This window comes from Odontesthes bonariensis, chromosome 14 (assembly GCF_027942865.1).
Source record: "Odontesthes bonariensis isolate fOdoBon6 chromosome 14, fOdoBon6.hap1, whole genome shotgun sequence".
Lineage (NCBI taxonomy): Eukaryota > Metazoa > Chordata > Actinopteri > Atheriniformes > Atherinopsidae > Odontesthes > Odontesthes bonariensis.
Window position 1 is genome coordinate 30,849,758 of NC_134519.1, and position 20,558 is coordinate 30,870,315.

General features: G+C 41.6%; 2 protein-coding genes across 3 annotated transcripts; one reads left to right on the forward strand and one right to left on the reverse strand.

The window, feature by feature from the left end:
- The first annotated feature begins 502 nt into the window (after window positions 1-502).
- Window positions 503-5,357, forward strand: kcnmb3 (potassium calcium-activated channel subfamily M regulatory beta subunit 3). Its single transcript, XM_075484270.1, has 4 exons — window positions 503-888; window positions 1,356-1,565; window positions 2,391-2,565; window positions 2,946-5,357. Exons 1-4 carry the CDS (start codon window positions 803-805, stop codon window positions 3,312-3,314), a joined length of 840 nt encoding a protein of 279 aa, XP_075340385.1. The 5' UTR covers window positions 503-802; the 3' UTR covers window positions 3,315-5,357.
- Window positions 4,390-20,147, reverse strand: LOC142399378 (phosphatidylinositol 4,5-bisphosphate 3-kinase catalytic subunit alpha isoform). 2 transcript variants are annotated; one of them, XR_012772867.1, is made up of 22 exons: window positions 19,800-20,147; window positions 18,384-18,799; window positions 17,907-18,116; window positions 17,378-17,628; window positions 16,842-17,087; window positions 16,546-16,631; window positions 16,335-16,440; window positions 15,714-15,866; window positions 15,114-15,248; window positions 14,814-14,938; window positions 14,614-14,695; window positions 14,275-14,439; window positions 14,040-14,143; window positions 13,617-13,788; window positions 10,702-10,808; window positions 10,212-10,333; window positions 9,764-9,842; window positions 9,383-9,553; window positions 9,177-9,294; window positions 8,933-9,084; window positions 6,594-8,110; window positions 4,390-6,542 (listed from the first exon to the last, which is right to left on the reverse strand). XR_012772867.1 is itself a non-coding variant. In XM_075484000.1 (21 exons), the coding sequence occupies exons 2-21, from the start codon at window positions 18,733-18,735 to the stop codon at window positions 7,840-7,842; spliced, it is 3,207 nt and encodes a 1,068-aa protein (XP_075340115.1). In that variant the 5' UTR covers window positions 18,736-18,799; window positions 19,800-20,147; the 3' UTR covers window positions 4,390-7,839. The 2 variants fall into 2 exon arrangements, 1 of the variants encoding a protein (XP_075340115.1); XM_075484000.1 differs by having other exon boundaries at window positions 4,390-8,110.
- Window positions 20,148-20,558: the final 411 nt, after the last annotated feature.

A 20,558-nucleotide genomic window follows, 5' to 3' on the forward strand; every position in this document is an offset into this window, starting at 1 on the left:
GACACTGCTGCCTGTTTTGATGAGGGGTTGATCCATTTTCAAGCTGTTGTGGCGTTTCTAGCCTTGGGCTTGTTATCTTAAACTATCTTAAACCATTTTAATACCTCCATCTGTTTTTCAGCAATCCATGAATAATAGAAGGTATTCTGATTGTTTGAATAACACATATAAACTCTCATAGCATCTAGAACTCATTTCACACAGTGTATGCACAATCTGAGGGTTTTGAGCACCACAAGCCAAAGAGGTGATGAAAAGGACTCATGTGTTCCGGTAAGTATGTCCTCCTGATCTGTGTAAATGTATATAAAAATAGGTAGTGTGATATCAATAGTTGCTGTACAGTTGCCACCATGTCTCTTTCTTGTGCTCCTTTTCTAAATCTATTCATGCACTGTTCTCAGTGCAGTGTCACTGAGCTGTTTCAGTCTGTACAAAAAGTTATCAATCAACAGGGGGTTGATCCAGCTCCCATTTTTCATGATAAACAGCTCCAGCTGAATGTCACAGGCCCAGAGAGAGGCCATTAGCATGCTACCTGCCTTACCTGTGGTGGTTTCTATAGAAACACTCAAGAGTGGAAGAAGTTGCTGCACTCACCTTTGAGCTTTAGTAAACAACAGGACGTTCCCCGGAGAGTGGACCGCAGTGTAGTGCATTCAGTCAGTCACTGCACTGGAGTCTGTCGGTGATATGAGATGATCATCTGTTGGCCAAAGAATATTTGACTCTCAGATAGAGAAGAGCTTGTTAGGTGGATATACATACTTGAAGCTTGGTGGTGGCTGAGATAGGAGTAGGCATGTTCTTGAACACAGCTTCTCCCCGGAGGTCGTTTAACATCCCCATTAATATCAACCTGCATGGTGCTCGCAGGCGGCAGACACGGTAAGAGCAGACTATCAGCTAAGTCAGTCAGCAAGACTTTTTAACACACAACTGGGACTTCATTATAATGGAAGAACATTGCTGATTGTGAACAGAGTTTCACACTGAAAACACTGTCAGTGTCCTGTGTAAAAACTACATGCCTGGATCTGCAAGATTTGCTCTGACTAAAACGGTTTGTGAAAATTTAAGAGTGTTTCCTGTTGCTCTTAAAAGGAAATCAACCCTAATCATGTCATTAAACCTTTGAAGTAGAACATGTTTGAACTTCAAAAGCCTTAATCTGACAGATCCTTTTTTTGTTTTCACCATGAAGTGGGATCGAGCAGTTTGGAAGAATATGAACTGACTACATTTCTGTGTAAACATGAAATCTGTCAGTGTCTCGAATCAAAAATTCAGTCTGAACCGAATCATCACTGCTGTCCATGCATGTATTTATGTGTCTGTGTTTGTGTGTCTGAGAGACACAGGGAGTTTCTCCACACATCAGTTACGCCCAAGCAGGAGTGGAACCGAAGGGTGGATGGACGTGGAGGGCAGGGAGTTCGGACCCAGATGCCAGTTTCAAGTGTCGGAGATGATCGAGCTATCCTGCTGGGCTTCACCATGATGGCCTTCTCTGTGCTCATGTTCTTTGTGGTTGGCATAACCACTGTCAAACCCTATGTTAACAGGTATTCATATTCATTTACATCCAAATTGCAGAAATGGTTAAAGAATTGCAGCTCTTTGATATGCAAAACACTTTTTGTTGAAATAGTAACAACAATTCTGATCTCAGGGTCAACGTCTCAAACTTTAGGTGAACTCAAATTAGATTTTAATCTCAACAAATCTAGGAGTATAGTCATTGTAAACATCAACCTAACAGATCACAGGTGTCACATCAACACACCCATACCAACAGCGCTGGAATTGGCTGCGAAGAGCTTGTGGAGGTGGTTTATTGCAAACCTTAAAGTCACTGATTAGTATGGACAAGACCTTACTCCCTGGTAAACTGTGGTGCCCCCACGTCAGACTACTTCCACGTCTGATGTGACTCATGACAGTCTATAAGGTTGCCACCACTGCGGTCAAGAAGCTGGAAAGATAATTTTTCTGTAGTTTCTGCTGCTCGATCCCTGCATCTGGATACAAATCTGGCTCTTTGGTAACGGTCAAGTTTCGTAGAATGACAGATAACTGCTGCCTGCGCCTCAACTCCCCAAACCTCCCATAACAAGGGAATCAGGCCTGCTGGACACAGATGAGACTGTAAGATGTAGATTGTTTTGATGCTAATATACATATATATGTCCATATATATATATGGAATTATATGGACATAAAGATATATATATGTACATATGTCGAAAATTCTGAGCAGATGAGAGCTCAGAAGTCACTGAAGCTACTTGGTTCAGTATTTTTACCAATCCTAAAGTGAAAAGTGGAAGTTTGCCAGCTAGCAGGTTAGGATGGGCTTCTCTGAACCTGTCATGGTGACTGTCTTCTAGTTGTTGGGAGAAGAAGGCCAGCTGTGTGCTGCAGCAGACTGAGATCCTGGAACAGTGGGTGGATTGCAGAGGTGTGAGCACAGTGCCCTGCCTCATGGCGACAGTGAACTTCACTGACTCCAATCAGGGAGCCTTTCTCCACTTTGATGAAGAGTCTGTACTCCTTGGTACTAAGGTAAGTATTATAGCAGTTTCAGGTTTCAGGAATTTGCCTTGTACAACATATCCGAATCCGCTTTTTGAATGTTAAGGAGGATCATAGAAGTCCTGGGGTACTAGATCTGAGAATTCAAACTTTAAAAGAGAAACTTAAGAGAGGCAGTACTCTAATTCTTATGTTTTTGTGAATGATGTAACAGATTAGGAGGGTGTTATGTTGTATTCAGAGACTGTATGAAATATTTTTTTTCTGTCCCAAAGCTGCAAATGTTTTCTGCAAAATGTTCTAGAATCAAAAAAGCGCTTGCATCTTTTATTATTTGTTGCACTCAGTTCTGCCAGCTGTAACAAGGCAGTCAAACAATAAAAATGATACATGAATCTTTCCGTTCCCAGTGTTTTTACATACCTAAGTGCCAAATGGATCGAGAAGGTCTGCAAAATGAAGTGCAGACAGTGAAAAAAAGCTTGGACATGCACCTGGGGAGCCCTTCCTCCTGCATCAGTGACCACATGAGGCACCCCAACCATGTCATCCTACACAGGAAGTACACTTTGAGGAGGGCCCTGTTTGGGCTGCTGTGGCCCTGTTTGATGGTTGGTGGTGGAGCTCTGCTCGTGGGCCTTGTGAAGCTGACACAGTGCTTAGCCCATCTGTCCTCTGAGGTGAGCGGTGACACAGCAGTAGGAAGGCTGACTTCAAGATACATTCAGGACAAACTCTACAGACTTCTACGGAGATCCAGCGTGCATTCTCCCTCGTGACATATTCAGGGTTTAAGCAGCAACATGCCAAAAACACAATTTGCAATCATGAGATTGATACATAGTAGGGCTGGAATTTACAAATAATTTACTCAGAGCAGCTTTAAACAAACCCCGTTTTCAGAAAACTTGTGAAATTCTTTAAATCTGTGATTTGTTCGAACCATTATTTTTCATTCTTAATGGCTTTACTGACTGACCTCAATGTCTTTAGAAAATATAAACAAATTTACAATTTGAAGCATGAACACACTCAAAAAAGGTTGGAAGAGATTCGAAGACAGACAGAAAAGTATATGCGATGTATAAATGACAGTATTCTGGAAGATCCTATATTCAGCAGATTAACTGGTGACAGGTGAGGGTGTCAGGATTGGGTATAAAAGGAGCATCCACCAAAGATATAGTCTTTCCCAGCAAACGACGGCTCGTGGCTCATGCACTTTGTGCCAAACTCCATTAGGGACTCTCCATTAAATTTGAAAAAATATCTCTCAATTCAAGGTTTTAAAGATATTTGGTCGTACAGCATTTACAGAGCATAACCATGGATGCTTGTAAGCACTTTTGACTCGACACATTCCACTGCGGCATCCAGAAATTTTGTCTTAAACTGTTTTAAACAAGGAAGAAGCCCCATATAAAGAAACTGTATACAGTAATGACACAGAGTTCTCTAGACACAAGCTCATCTCAAATGGACAGAAGACAGTGGACTGTGATAATAAATGAGTTCACATTCCAGCTGCTCTTGGGGAACATGTCTGTTAGGTTCCAGGTGCCAAAGATGACAAAGACCATCTAGACTGTTAGGAGTGAAAAGTGCAGCAGCCAGCACCTGTGCTGGTATGAGAAGTAACTGAAGATGAACTGTTGTGTATCAGATTTTAAGAAACATATGCTACCATGAAGGTGTCTTTGCCCAGAAGATCCATTGTGCCAGACCTCATTGTGCATGACTTCCAACAGCGCAGCTTCATACACACAGATCACATCACAGAGCGGTCCTCAACCGTCTCCAACTGAAAATGTATAGAGCATCACAAAGAGGAGATTCAGACGACAATGACCACAGACCGTTGAGCAACTTAAGTCTTTTATTCGGCAAAAATGGACAAATTCCTCTGAAAAACTACAACAATTGGAATCCTCAAATTATTAAAAGGTATAATCAAAGGGAAGAGTTTAACGAACACAGTGGTAAATATGCGTCTTTTCCTTTTTTTGTGTGTGTTCCTGGCATCAAGTTCTACATTTGTTAATATGTTCCAATTACAATAATGGTTAATGAACTGACTGAAAATAATTGACTTTGTAATTACATCTAAAAGCTTCAAATGAAAGGACAAATAACAGATTTTATTGTTTTTCGTTTTAGAAAACAACTTTTCTGGAAATTGGGTTTGTAAAAGCCTGCTCTGAGTAAAATGTGAGTTCACTTTCATCTGGACACAATTTTAGTCTAATTCTAAAGAACGAGTGCCACACAGTGCCTTCCACAAACATCTGAACTGTTTTCCAAAGTTCTATGAGGTTTACAAATCCAGCTATGAATGACCAGCTGGGGGTTGTGATACGCAATGCAAAAGTGAAAGATACATGACCATAACATGCTGACAGAAAGATGCCAGGCCCGTCCCAATACCTATTGTTTGTCAGTTGACGAATGGTCCTCCATGTATACCAGCTACCACCAGTGTCTATCTGTTTGGGACTGAGCAGATGTGGTGTGGCTTTGGAGAAAACAGCTGTTCTGTTGTAATTGAATATGTCACAGCTAAAGCACTGACCTTTTCCGAAATTTTTTATACTGCAAAACCTGTTGCAAGCAGGTTTCTTGTGAAATACTACAATTAATTCCATTTTGAGCCCCGTTTCACATTTGTTGTTCATAAAGTGCACTGGAAAACTGTACGTTTTTACCCCATGTTTACTCCTGTGATGACATTCTCTCTTCACTGTATCTAAGTAGGGAAAAATGTTTTTATTCAACAACACAATAAATGAATGCGTACAGTTTATCAGACATATGAGGATGATTAAAACGAGTTATTTGTAGTAGCTTTATGATATACACAAATGACTATATAATTAACATGACTCTCGTTTGCTTTAAAACATGCAGGGTAGTTTCTTCAAACTTATTGTGCTTGTAGACTTCCACTGAAAGACAAGATGTCTCCGTTTGATACCAGGATGGTACTTGTGAACTTGTCCTTCATTCACCTCTTCCTTTCAACATCAAGGAGATGGCTGCTGGACTTTACTATGACAATGTTGCATGTTACACATGCCTCCTCCTTTTTTGGTTAGCGGTTACACATATGAGTTCCGTTTACATTTCAAAATACAAAAATATATTACCTCTGTAGTTATTCAAGGAAAGCATTTGCACATGTAGTAGCAGTATCTGTTACCTTCATTGTCACTTTTTTTGTACCTCAAAACAAGTAACAAGATCATCTCTATACACGAAATTCAAGTAAACAACATCAGGTCAAAAAAAAAAAAAAAAAAAACATACAAAGTAGATATCTGAGGACCTCATGCATAATGCAGTGTGTGAAAGAAACTACTATGACTAAGTACAAAGGGAAGTAGCGTCATTTAGATCACTTTTCTATAAAGTACATGGGGTTTAGTTTTATGCAGTTGGGGTCCGGCCCACTGCTCTGTATCCTGTACAGAGGCCCATGCATCCTGGTGGAATCGGTTTCCTGAGCAACTCTAAGTCTTTAACCATGTGCAGGAAACACAAACTGGACTTTTAGTGTGACTTAGGGGTCCAGGAAACCATCTTCTTAAGAATCATTTTGTAAAGCTCGAACACTAAACGGATCTCTTACACATGGGCCTGTGCAGTGATCACATCTGCAACGACTGATCTTCCGCACGGAGGGAGCAACAATCACAGGAAAGGGTACGGAAGAAGACACTTGGAGGATTGAGAGAATATCACTTCGGTTCATTTTCTTTACCCGGATGTCAAGAGCCTGTGATTGACAACAAGAAGATAAGCTAAACTCAATATCAGACATACAGATGGCTTAGATAAAAGCTCCAAAGTTAGTTAGAAGCATGGCAAGGACAGGTAAAAGGCAGGGTCCAGAAAGGCAGGTTTCTCACAGTTGTTTTGCTGGGAAGAAGCAGACCAAAGCCGTTCCACGGCAGCATTGTGCTTCTTTTTTTTTTTCTCTCTTCTTTCTTCCATCTATTTTCTGTACAAACCTCCCTGAAACGCCTCTCAGTGCGAGAATGTTCAGGGAGGTTTTCTTCTACCTTACTCTGACATCACCTTGTTTTTTTTCCCTCCATTTTTTGGCATATACAGTACGTTAGGATCACAACTTGCATAGTGTAACAGCGCAGGATGCTAAATAAACACTACACATCCTTTTTTTTTTCCATTTTTGAATGCTGAAAAACAAAGACTTAAAAAAAAAAAAAAAAAAATAAAAATAAATCCTGCTGTACAGCTGGCCATCAGAAAGGTTTTCTCTGGTCCATCTGTGTTGGGTGGATGGTGGACGCCTGACACAGGGTAATACTGATAGACAAAACAAATACTGCAGAGATCAGTGCTATGTGTACACACAAGACTTGGAATAATAGTGACTTTTTTTTTTTTTCTTTTCTTTCATTCTCAATAAAACTGCTGAGTAGTGGGGTTATACATATAGTACTTTGGCTCAGTAGAAAATTGACTCAAAAAGGAATATGTGCACCAAATGCATACAAGTATATGGATATCATGCTGTACAAAAGTCGGCTGTCTGGCGTGACATGATTTCTAAGCACATCACTGGTGGGTTACAAATAAGTCATTTTAGTTTGCTCCAAACAGGGTTCAATTCTAGCTTAGTTTCTTCATCAACACACCGACTGTCAGTCTTGTAGTGTTGTGGACTTTTCATACCATTGTAAAGGAAAGTAATGCATTAGTGAGCGCTTTCAGCCTTAGTGTCGTTTCATTACAACTTCTTGGTTGTGTGTGTGTACTGATAACACCAACTCCACACACACCTCCTTTTCATCAGTTTCAAAATAGGTAGTAGGGGGAAAAAAAAGGTCTGTTACACTTAAGTAGGTCGTTAGGAAAAAGCTAGCCGTCTCATGGTGCACCGCTTCATGATGTTCCTCTATTACTTCTGATGGTGGAGATGTTTTGAAAGGAATAAAAAGAAAAAGAACATTTCTCCATAGTTCATATAAAAGCCAACGTTGTCAAGGTCCATTACGCTTGTTAAATTCCTATGAAAAAGATAGGCGAGGTACTCCTCTGTCCTTCCCTCCTAAATTCATTATGCAGGGCAACTAAATTTAAACACCTGTGTAAAGAGGAGCTTTTAGGCATCGTGTCCCCTAAAAAAGGCTTTCTGAGCATCCTTGTTTTGTCGTCTGCTGGACGATTATTGTTTTCGATTTACAAGCTGGCAGAAATATTAACCAGGCTTTAGTGTATCTGGGAAGAAAAGCTGTTTTTTAGTGTGCTGTTGTTGCTACGGCCCTTTACTTCCCTCCATCCTTAGTTCATGGCATGCTGGCGAATTGTGTGGAAGATCCAGTCCATCTTGGTTGTCCAGCCGCCGTGGTGGGCGTCATTCATCTGCTTCATGAAGTAGTCGAGGGCCTCCTGCTCCGACTTGTCCAGGGCCAGGGTCTTTCTGATGTAAGCGATGTCATCAAACGACTGCAGCTCAGGCATGCCTGAGCCGAGCATCATGGAGAAGAGGTTGATGAAGAGGTTGGCATGTTGCCGGATTGCCAAATACGCCTTGTAACACATCTCCTGGAACCTGAGGGAGAAAACCCATTTTAAAAAATGTAATCATTTTCAAGCTGGGTTAAGCAGATGGGCCATTTTGTTTTTGTTTATTTTTTTTCACCAAAAAGATTCCAGTGCTGGTTTGGGGCCAGACCTTAATTTAGAACTGTTCTCACTATTTCGACCTCCAAAGCACCAGATTCCACTCCCAAAAAACTGCGCTACAGCAGCACCAAATCTTTACTGTGCCAGGAACCGCTTTTGTCCAGTACTGGGGGGGGGGGGGGTCATGGTAACCAACGAGACCAATTAAAGTGTTGAGAGTCACTGTAGCATTAAGTGTGCTTAATTCAAGAGAGAACGATAAAAACCTGAGCTCCAACATGGATGTGAAGCTGAAGCAGCAGCATAAGAACATGAGCTCAACATGCGTCTCATTTCCCTATTGTTTAACATTTATTATTTCCAGTCGCATTTGTCAACGTTGTAAACTGTCTCTCAGCACTATGATCCTCTATAGAAATTGACAATACACCGAATGTATTACAAGCAGAGTTTAAAGTGATGTAACGACCCAGCTCTGTAGTAGCTCTCCGACTGGAAAATCGAGCAGTTCTAAGCTGTTTCTTAAAAAAAAAAAAAAAAAAAAAAAAAAAAAAAGCTCTGAACTTGCTCTCGCACCTGAACAGCATTGGAACCACTTGGTCAAAAAGGGGTCTAAGAAATGCTCTAAAGTTCCATCTGAATATGCAGTAAATCCACCTCATCCACCCACTTTTTTTCAGTCCTCTAAGTAACAGATCATTTGTCATTTGTTGCAAGAAAATAACCTCATGTCAACTGCTGTTGTTACCTTTCAAACTCCCTCGTCTTGGTGCACTCTTGTGTTCCTTTGCTAATAACAATCAAGAAGTCCTGTGTGAGCACAAACGGTACGCGCTCTCTTTTGTACCCAAACTTCTTCTTTTTGTGATCGAGGAAATGACCAAAATCTATGTGGAACAGCTGTGAAATCAGAACATAGAGCATTACATGAATCATTCAAAAAGTATCCACATTAAAGCTAAACATTAAGAAAAGTCAGCTATAGTCTTTACCTGCCCGTCATCTTTGACCATAATGTTGCTGTTGTGCCTGTCTCCTATTCCCAGGATAAATGTGGCCACGCAGTAGCCTGCACATGAGCGTGTGAACAGATCTATGGCCTGGTCATACCTAAGAAATCAAACAAACAGAAAATACTTGAGCTCAGAGATTATTCAGGAACTTTTTCCTGTAGAAGTCACAGCTTTATGCCACTCACATCTCTCCCTTGTTCTTATCCTTGAGCCACTGGTGCAGTGTGTGGCTGTTGAACTGCAGCGCCCCCTTTAGACCTCCTTTACACTGGATCTGCATGATTGTGTGAGAGTTCCTCACCACCTCAATCAAACCCACACAGTCACCGATAGACAGACAACCATACGGCAGCATCCTGAGAGGGGAACGGTAGAATGGATGAGAGGGGCAGAAAAAAAATTAATACAGCAGTGATGGACTCACAGTCTTATATAAAATGACCTGAAGTGGCTGGCAGGGGTTGCCACTAATCTGCATTCGAGTATGGAGTGCAGAACATGAAAGGTCCCAGTGCCTGTTAATGTGTACCTGCATCCCTGCTGTCACGACGGAGTGAGGAGCCTACCTGAGATCAAGGCCTTGGTTCTGCCAGATGTTCTCCATTATCCTAATGATCTGCAGCGTCAGCATGTCCTGCCTCAGATCTGCAGAGGGAAGGAGGTGGATAACAGTGAGGCGAATTTTAGCTGCTTTGCTGCTTTGATCAACTCTGTGATGCATTATGGAGCAGAGCTGTCAAAGTCAGCTCGATCTCAGATGGTGCAGCAAAATGCACGAGCTGCTGCGGCTAAATGTGCTGCGAATAGCCCGTTTCTGAATTCTGTGTAAAAAGCATGAAGACGGTTTTCTATCTGTGTGCCATGACACGCCCTACAGGCTTAGACTGAATCATGCTCAACACAAGCATCGGGTCAGCGCGTGTGCGTTTGTGCACTGAAAAAGAAAGGTAGGGATGGACAAAAAAGGAAGCAGTATAAATGATGATCCGAGTGGATCAAACAGACCAAACTCACCATCTCCATTTTTAAAGATAATTTCATTGTTCTGAAAAAGCAGCTCCGACATCATATCTGGGTTTTCCCAGTTTAACCAGAGAGGTCGCTTTGCAGATGACATCATCCTGCATTCCTCCAGGCTAAAAAAAAAAAAAAAAAAAAAAAAAAAAAGGTGTGGATATTTTTCATGAAAAGAAATAACAAATAAGGGTGAGAGTAACTTTTCATTAAGCACAGCAGTGCTCGTGAGCCCTGACTCCCAACAATATATGCTTTATTTTCCTCACAGTCGAGTCATGTGGTATGAGTTCAACTCGGGACTCTAAAAGCAGTCAGTAAATCTTGTCCCTAAATGCTCTTTATTCTCACACAAAACACCACAATTCTTACTGCATCCAACAGTCAAAGCCCTGAAGGGGAAAAGGCTAAATCAACAACTGCACAGGAAATGAACATTAGACTCCAACTGTTTGAGAGGACAGAGTCAGATAAGTGAGTGCTGATGTACCGGAGGTTTCCCAGCTGATGTGCAGGATTCAGTGGGGAGGTAAAGCTTTGTAGTGCATCCATGTAGTCGGGCCTCCTCATCTGCTCGACCAAAAACTTCATTTGAACCTTTAAAGAGATAAGAAATCCATCAGCTACTAATATCCTGGTGCTGGAGGCACAGGTCAGTCTGGTAAAAATGCTATAGTGGGAACTTACTGACAATTTTTTCTTCAGCAAAAATATCTACCATTCTCATTCACATGAGGTAATGTTGCTTCACAGAGGTTTTTGGTTTTTTTGGGTAATAACATGCACCCTCTGGTGGGCATGTTGGAGGGTCACAGCTTTTTGACACTGACAAGTAAAACCAAAGATTTTTAAACTCACACGGCATCTAAAATGCATCAAGTAGGAGTGGGCGATCTGACAGTCTTTTCAGCGGAAACATTCAGACTGCATCATTAGATAAATTAATTACATCACTGTTTGGACTCTTCCATTCCATGTGACCCGAGCCAAAGTCTGAATGGATGTGACACAATCAGGATGATGCTCATTGGCCCACGCACGTTGCAGTTTGAACTGATGCAAACAGCAGACAGCTTGGTGGACAAAGACAAGCAGGCGGCAGACAAGCATTCCGGAGAGAAGCGTCACGGTGGCACAGACTGAAATTCTCCATTTTTGTTAAGATATTTCAGAGTAAGTTCGGTGCCGTGTGTCCAGGCAACAACATAAATCTGTGGGAACATTGGCTATTCTGTCCAAATAGGTTGTCACAAGAACTTCGTAAATGGTACTAAATTGTGATAACTGAATGGGGAATGGTTGTTTCATCCCAAGTCGGGTTTACAACAACATTCTTGATGTGCATTTCTAAAATGCAATCTCAAACAGCTGATAGAAAACGTGGAGAGAGAAAAATTCCGCTATTCACAAAATATGTTTTTATGCTTATTTGAGATGTTTTTTGCCTTTTTGAAAGAACTAATGAACATAGAAGCAAAAGTAAACTTTCACATATCAATTGTGATGTGGTGAGCATCTATAATATTAAACATAACAATAATCATCATTATCTATCATAACACATTAATACATAATAATAAATACCTATGATAATCAGGTCCACTGCAGTCATTTTACGTTGAACTGTAGAGCCCAATGTTAGCGGATGTTAGCCGTTTTCTCACCGGTGTAAAAAAAGGTTATATTGTAAGGTTAGCAATCAAGGACAGACTTGTCTGCATGGAAGCTAGAAGTGCTTGTTAAAGCTCAGTCAGACGTTTCGGGGGTTAAGTTGTGTTTAACCCTCTGTCAAAGAACTTCACATACTATACAATACAACAATCCGACAGCAATGAATATCACGTAGTCTGAACCGGACTTAAGGAGCTTTTTCGCTCCAAACCTGGTAATAGAAAAAAGCCTGATGGACACAATCCATGAAGTGACATTTCAGATACAGATTTCAAATTTGCTTCACAATTCTTTCAAGGCAGTTTTTCAATTAGCAAGCTAACCAGGACATCTCATTAGACCACTAACAAGTATAAGCAGCAACTAGCTGGTGGCTATTGTAGCCTGTAGTTAGCATCAGATGGAATATTAATTACTTTCCTTACCTTAGTGGATCGGTAGCAAGATGAGCTAAATTTATGGATTATTACAGTTTCTAAGCAGGACTGATTTGCTCTTCCTACTTTTAACATGTGTGGAAACTAACTTTAAACATTTCTTTGCCGTCCACCATGTTGCACCATTGTGTTTCTACAGCAGCTGAGAAGGGACAGAGCAAACATTGGCTCCAGTGTGGGCGTTTCCTGTTTTTTTCATGGCCACCTCTATTCCCACCACACTTGGAATGGGAAGTTGTCTGTCTTTGTGTGATGCAATCTGCAGTTTATGCTTCTAGATGTCGCTAAATCTTGCACACTGTACCTTTAATCGGTGACTATCACTGTAAGGGCCACTCACTTTTTAGAAATGTCTTATTGTGGTTTGGTTTCAAACAAACAGAAGAAAGGAAATACCCAACTACAACACCCCACTGTGTCATGGCATCTCTGTCACCAGTCCAGATGTTGAAACGAGGCCGGCTCTACATAGGGGCAAGAGGGGGCATTGCCCCCTCAAATAAACGTCTTGCCCCCTCAAAATCAAAATTTGAAAAATTGAGAAAGCACATTTTGATATAACCCTAAAATTATTACATTACAATTTGACAAAAGTAACTGCAGTAGCAGAAAAATCCGCCGAAAAAGGGACAAGATACAGCTCCCTCTCATCTTTCTGTCCCTCCGCTGTGTATCTTCACAGGCTGCGCAGCACACACACACACACAGGCCTGAAGTGGCTAATCGGGAGGACCGGGAGTTTTTAAGAAGTGTAGTGCTGCTCCTGCCTACACTAATAGTAGTAGCAATGATGCTGCTGCTAGTACATCAGACACAGCAGCTAGCTCAACTACACATCAGCAAGCACTGCTTCTGTATCTCCCCCAATTAAGTTCTGCCCCAAAGCAGCCTGCTCAGCTACCCAGTGACTTCAATAGCAATGCATCATCTTAGCCAGTACTGGGTAGCTAAAACACAAGCCAAAAAAAAAGAAAGAAAATAAATAACAACCCCCCAGCAGGAGCTTAGTCTTCAGGTGGGACACCCAAGTTGGACAGGTCTGAAGGTAGAGACCTGACAAAGTGCAATGCACTTCTCCAGGTTGGGGTTGGACACATTGCTAACAACCTAATTCCATGAAGAAAACACTGTTACTATAAGCAGAGGGAAAAAAAGTGCTGGATGTTTGCGCATGATGCCCCCTTCACATTTCTGACTGCCCCCCTCATATATGCCTGCCTAGAACCAGCCCTGTGTTGAAAGGATTAAACTCAATGCTTCAGTGGATCACATTAACAGCTGCCAGCTGTCAGATTACCTTCTGTGCCTCATCTTTTTTTTCCTGTTTGAGGAGGTCGGTGAGATTAATGAGTTTCTCCATGGCTTCCACCTGTCGGCTCAGGTGCTTCAGATACATGCCACAGGCCCGGCAGTACGACTCCAGCAGCAGACCAAACCGCTGGCTCACTGTCTTGTTGTGCATCTCTGACCTTCACGCATAAAGGCAAGGATGAAAAACAAAAACAAATAAAAACATTAAGAGATTGTCTCCTGATGGAAAATGTTCCCAACCCTCATACAAAGCCACAATGTCCTAAAACATTGACAGATGTTCTGAAAAAGGATCTTAAATTAACACTTCTTGAAACCAGACAGTTGTGTGACATTCAAACAACAGTTTAACCTTTCACATAAAAACAGCTTCATCTTCCTGGAAGAAGACCTTTTTAAATTAACTCACTTTAAATGCCAGAAGAAGAAATGTCCTATCCTCTGATTGGTTAATGCCTTTTTCAGCAGGAAGCGTGCAAGTGGGTTATCAAGGTACTGCTCGTACTTTAGAACCTGGGCACAGGCACAGAAAATATGGAAAATAACTTTGGTATATCAAAGCTGAAACGTCAGCTCACTTGTCATAATAACACGGCACAGTGAAAAAGTTTCACAGGTTATTTCTTTCTGAGGATGAAATGCACCTGAACCAGCTGAATAAGGTACTGTGAGAGTTTGTCATCAGTTAGGTATTTCTCAAGGCACTTCACAGCAAACTCTCTGATCATGGGATCGGGAAAGTTGCAATCCAATAACTCCATGGCTTGTTCTGGTTTGATTGCGGGCCAGTCTTTCAGAAGGCAATACATCTGGAATGAAAATTGTCACAGAATAGAAAAAAAAAGAAAGAAAAAAAACAGTATTATTGCAATTTTAAACAACCCTACAGTGCACAAGAGTGTTCATGCATGTAAAGTCTCTTGTGTGTAAAATAAATAAATAAATCGGCTCTCAAAAACAAAGAAGTCGACACCTGAGCTCACCTGTGCAACTTCATCCCTGGAGTTCCATTTCACTGCCAGGAGGATCTTGGGAAGGATCTCTGGCAGAGTGGCGCAGTCGTGTCTTAAATGGGGAAATAATAAATGAGTTCTAACATCTTGAGCAGCCTCCATATGTGCAACCGTTTCTGTAAAACAATGATGTAAGCCATTACTCGAGTCCACAAGCCCCTGTGAATTACCTGTGCCTCCACAGGAAGTCCTTCTCCTGCTCAGTGATTTCAGACAGCGGGTCTCTGGTACACACTTGCCGCAGCTGCTCATTGTCACCGTCCGTCAGGGGGTTGTCACGTGCCACTCGGTTACTCTATCAAACCATGTGACAAATAGTTTTATAAGATAAACTATCAATTTCCTCAACACATGGAGTCTTCAAAGCTTATCATGTGAATGAAAATGCAACACACAGTTTCCATGTGTAGGTTCTACTATGCAGCAGCTGCTCAGAATCAAATTGAGATCTTGTGATGTTTTTGCCTTACCAAACCAGTGTGGCAGTAATTAAAGCCAAGCTCTCTGGATATATTCCAGTTCGCATGCTCCTCAATGATGGTCATATCAGGGTACTTAACAGGGCAACTGAACTGGTCGAACTCCAGCTCCAAGCAAGGGGTTTCCTGTGTGAAAGTGGTAGAAGGGGAAGGGTCATTCAAGGTTTGTCATCATAGAAAGGTGCCTGTGTCAACAAGTAATTAATTAAGAGGGATAAGAAGCTTGGGTGCTTATATGAGGGCAGCTTAGCTGCTCTGAAGCTGCACAGAGTGCCACCAGCCGGCCAAGAGGCTCGAAAGTTCGTAGCTAAAAAATGGTTAATGATGATGTGACAAGATTCAAATTTTACAGAAATATTATTATATAATATCATATTTGTTGACATTTACAGTTGTGGAACTTATAATGTATCTTCAAAAAGACTTTTGTTTATTTCCACAGCTGAAAAGAGGAGGTTGCATTAGCTGTTATATGATGATATGATCACCTTTGCTTCGATAAAAGAAAGTAAAACAAAAACTAAACTTCCTAAAAACACAGGAAAAAAGTGAGAGAGCATTATATCAAGAATGTTGACAGCTGCTGTTCACCTTGTTGGGGTTGGAGCCTGTGACACCGATAGGGTTTAGCAGGTCCTCCAAGCCATGTGGGACTGGCCACAGGTTGAGAGCCATCTTTCCTGCTACCAGTGTGTGGGTGTAGTCAAACAGGTTGATGTTTCCCCAGGCGAGAGGACAATGCTCCTACAGGGAAAAATACCAGTGTGATGATAAATATGAAAATCAATCGAAAGGAAACGGCTTGGGGCTGTGGAACAGACAGGAGTGGCGCAGAACAAAAGGAACTTCCTCATTTACTATTCAAACATGAACCACTTCTGTTATCTCCTCTCATTTGAGCATGAATAGAAGGCATTAAAAATAGATTTAAAAAAGATGTCACTTTTGACTGATCGTGTGTCTACAACACACAGCATGGCCATTTTCCACCTACCTCGTTTGCCTCTACCGTAAGTGTTCGGCTTTTTAAAAAAAAAATTAAACACTGTGCTGTTTTGTTTAGTCACAGGCACGCATGTCACTCGATCTTTTATTGTTTTTTTGACAGCTTTGTTTCATACCATCTGTGACCATGGGTGCGGCATAAAAAAGTAGCTGTGAAATCTTAGGCATAACATTTTTGATAAGGCATTTCTGCATTTCATGGCTAACCTCTTTAGCTCCCTTCCTTCCTTTCACAGAGCAGATGGAGAGGCAGAGACGGGCAGCTCTGGGAATTTCTAGAATGTACATGTCGTAGTTCAGCCACTCGTTCCACCTGGAATCAACAGCAGAAGAACAATTAGCATATTCGATCACATCACTGCCAAAAAGGTGAGTGAACTCCAAGCTGAAGAAACAGTATCCTTTATGGCTTCTCTACCTGGGGTTTGAGCAGGGCACACGTTGGGTGTTGACATTGTCACACAGCTGCTCTCCACCGTGGTATATCCCAGTCCTGACGTAGATCTAGAGAAGCAACAAGAAGCAGAAGATTTATATTCTACGGCCTCCAGGTGATTAAATTTCCTTTAGCATATGACTGACTGGAAGGGATAGGGACACACTGTGCAACATCTTCTAATAACCTCAAAAGATACACAGATGTGAGGTTACAGTCAGAATCTGTTTGAGTCAAACCAAACTGAAGAACTTGGATGTAATCAGCTTCAGTTGTACCTTGTCAATGTCCCTGATGTTTACATTGACGTAAGTAGCGCAGAGTATCTTGATCCTCAGCGTTCCGTTGATGGTCCAAAGAGACTTGGTGGCTGTTTCCCCGTTCATGTATGGCGTTGCTGTGGATATTCGCCTCGCATACGACGGCATGGTGAAGTTGTCGATGGGCAGCTGGGAATACAGGCTGTCTTTGGACATCAACATCAAGTTGGGCATCCTTCCCAGCATGATACAACTGCGGACATACTGTCGAGAACAAAGTGACATTTCAAGATGGCTGTGATTGTGACATTTTGAAGCTATTCATGTCTTGTGACATTTTAAAGCCGGTGATGAAATTCCTGGGCTTATCAACATATAAATTAAACTCATTTACAATTTCAACTCAGCAATAGGTAAAAGATAAAGGACTTGAACATAAATGTCAAACACATTTGAGTTGTATGATAATTTCATGTGAAGTGGATTTCTTCTCCCTTAAGAAAAGAAAAAAGAAAAACATCAGATGCAGTCAGGCAATGATTGAATTAAATCACCTTGTACTGACTCAGAGGGTATTTCTCCAGCAAGTACTCGTCACAGCCGCAGACTTTGAGGATGTACTTTCCCTGATACTCTTGGACGCACATCTTCAACTGCTCCTGAGAGAGCAGCATGCTCCGCGTCTTCTTACGGATGGCTTCGGCAATCACCTGCTCTGGCACACAGTCATGGTTGATCTTCAGGGTGTACTTCTGCTTGTCGTTGCTGGGTGAAACGATGACCCAAATCACCACAATGATTTGACCTGAGGGAAACAAAATAACTGATCAGACAAGCCATTTTGCACACAGTGAAGCTGCAAGCAGGAAAGTAGAATTACCGCGTCACAGTTCTGCTCTAATTAGAAGTTGTGAAGAATCTGAATAAATATTCACACCCTGCCCTTCTGTGAGTTATGCTGATGAGTTGTTTTGCAGAACATCATAAAATCACAACAAAGCTGATCTTTGAAGTTCTGGACATAAAATCTTTTCATTTAATTCCTACAAACATCTGAGTCATCAGCACAAAGATTCGTCTTACCTTTATCTAGCTTATTATAGATGTGCCTGGGAAGTTCTGCTGAGGATTCTACGTTAGGAGGATAGACGTACAAAGCTCTGCTGTGAGGTCCGTTACTGTCTCTTAGGTCCACAGCTTCTTTGCAAACGTTTAAAATGTTTCTTCTGAAGTCCTGCACTTCTGGGTCTTTCACCAAATCAAACTCACAAATAGGCATTCCAATAGCAAAACCTACAAAAGGGAAATAAAGAGCTTTGTAAAAATTTGGATTTTTTTTTTCTTTTAAATTAATTTTCTTATGACATTTGACATAATAATAACACACTGGAACACAATAGGCTGTATACTGCCAGCAGTATTAAGGTAATCCTTCTCACTATGGGTACTGACACTGCCAAGGCCAACAGCTGTTACATTACTGTGGAGGGCACTAGGCCGTTTTCTTTTTTTTTTTTTTTTTGTAGCTTTCAAATAGCAATGATAAGAGCAGACTCATACCTATCTCCCTGTTGAGAATTTTCTCTTCTCTGTTGCCCACTGGCTCAATAACTTTGAGGAAGGCCTGGAAAAGTCTCAGATCGCACAACCGCCGTGTCTCATCATAAAACTCCTCCCGCTCCGCCTCTTGGGTGACACTGACAAAGATGTAGGAACTCTCCTCCTGCAGCAGATGGTAAAGAGGGTACTTCCTGGCCTCTTTGAAAAGCTCATGCTTGACTGTGATAAGTGTGGCCTCTCGGAGACACTCCAATGTGAGAATCATGCCATTTGGCAGCAGGCAGTCCACTAAGATGCTGGGGGGCATCAAGTGCATCCCCCATAGTTCTCCGGAGGAGGGTCTGGGAGGCATGGTTGTGCCAGCAAATCCGCTCTATTCAGAGCCTGGTAATTACCAGATGAGCGATGTCAACCAACTGTGAGAAAGAAAGAAACAAATTTATATATGAATTCCTGTCTTGTGTGCAGTAATGCAAAATCCATCCATCCATTCATTCATTTTCTATACCCTATTTCTCGAGGAGGGCTGGAGTCCATCCCAGCTGTCATTGTGCAAGAGGTGAGGTACACCCTGGACATGTTGCCAATTAGCAATGTAAAATGCTTGTGGTAAATATCTGACTTCACTGACAGTCAATTCAGCAGGGACAGGACATAAAAAAAAAAGTCAAGAACACATTTCCCGACATATTCAGATTTATCATTGAATCCCAAAGGTTTTAGAAGAAGTGAGTATTTACATGGCTGGAGAATTATTAAAGAGCATTGCTTAGGTGAGTGTGGACTAACCATGATTCAGACAGACATGAAGCTATTTTCAATCTGTTTGACAGAAACACATTTTGAGGCAACTTGACTGACAAACTTTGACGATGTAACTGGCAGAAAATGAACTAGCCCGGCGATGACAAACCTTATCAATGCAACAGAGACGTATAATCGACGGTAAAACGTTCTCATTATGAGAAATGAGTTAAAATACTTAAAGCGAACTCATAGAGTGCAGCATTGACCTGAAGTATCCAGGGATGTCGGTTAAAGGGACTTCAAACATCATGTAAACAAACTCGCAAGCTAACCCCATATTAGTTAAGCGCGGCTTATACAGATAAGGTTTAGCTTTAAGTCTGAGCTTGACAGTCATCTGAATTAGTTTTAGCTGTGTTGCTTTTGTGCTGTTTTTAACTTTGGCAAAATGTTGGATCTTAGCGAGCTAAATAACCACGTTAGCCAAGTTCACAAAGCAGATCAATGTCATTTGCAATATGAAAACCTCGCCTCATACATGAGCTAAAATTAGCCTAAGGTGACTATACTAAAGGGTGCACCCCAACAGTATGTTGTTTGAGTAACTGTGTGGTTGTTTCTAAGAGCATAAAAAGTGAACACTAAGGAAAATACAAAAATTGACGCTACCTGTGTTAGATTGCTAACGCCAACCGGTTAGCCGCGAAGCTAGTCAGCCAGCACCGTCATTAGCTGCGGCTAGCTCAGTTAATCCCATTCGTGCCCGCTCGTGGAGTCTCAAGCAGCGGTGCTAGCTCTATCGTTTGTCCATTTAAACGGTTATTGTAAGGGTTCGGGACAGTCCTGGTTTAGTGGAAAAAAGATACCCCTAGCTCCCGGTGATGTTGTCAATATTTTGTAGTGAAATAAGTCTATAAAACTTCATGATCTTCTTCATCATAGTGTCCAAAAAGAAACTGCAGTGTTTAATAGCACGCTAGCTCCACACAGCTAGTCTGTTCGAGGGCTACTAGCAGGCTCATCATCTCGGACCGCCCTCCGAGTTAGCAGCTGGAGAAGCAGTTTATCTTACGGTGGAGAGACTGGGGAAAGCACGGGTAACCTTTTATTCCGTGTTGTCTTAGTTGGGAGACAAAGTATATTTTAAGAAATGTCACCAAAGAGAACACGGGGAAACAGAGCCTTTGCTGTTGGTTAGTTACTGAACGCAGTCATATGCAGAGCCGAAAGCAAATCAAATAGTCCCTACGGCATGTTTGTGAATGGATCCTTCACAGAAAAAGGAAACATTTCTGCAAGATGAATGGTCCGTTTTACAGCCTCCACCCACGACATAAATAGTTTTCCCAGCTTGTTCTAAGGCAACTGCAAAATCAACTATAAAGTGGAGGCAGTGAACAAATACAAATGTTCTTAAATGTGCGCATT

What these genes read in the sequence shown, in the direction of transcription:
- kcnmb3 (XM_075484270.1), top strand. Translation starts at nt 803, where the DNA reads ATGTTCTTGAACACAGCTTCTCCCCGGAGGTCGTTTAACATCCCCATT. An exon ending in GTCAAACCCTATGTTAACAG is followed by an intron (nt 1,566 to 2,390) that starts GTATTCATATTC and finishes ACTGTCTTCTAG; the next exon opens with TTGTTGGGAGAAGAAGGCCA. An exon ending in CTGTACTCCTTGGTACTAAG is followed by an intron (nt 2,566 to 2,945) that starts GTAAGTATTATA and finishes TTCCGTTCCCAG; the next exon opens with TGTTTTTACATACCTAAGTG.
- LOC142399378 (XM_075484000.1), bottom strand. Translation starts at nt 18,735, where the DNA reads ATGCCTCCCAGACCCTCCTCCGGAGAACTATGGGGGATGCACTTGATG. An exon ending in ACATCAGGGACATTGACAAG is followed by an intron (nt 16,632 to 16,841) that starts GTACAACTGAAG and finishes TTGCTTCTCTAG; the next exon opens with ATCTACGTCAGGACTGGGAT. An exon ending in GTGCCCTGCTCAAACCCCAG is followed by an intron (nt 16,441 to 16,545) that starts GTAGAGAAGCCA and finishes TGTTGATTCCAG; the next exon opens with GTGGAACGAGTGGCTGAACT.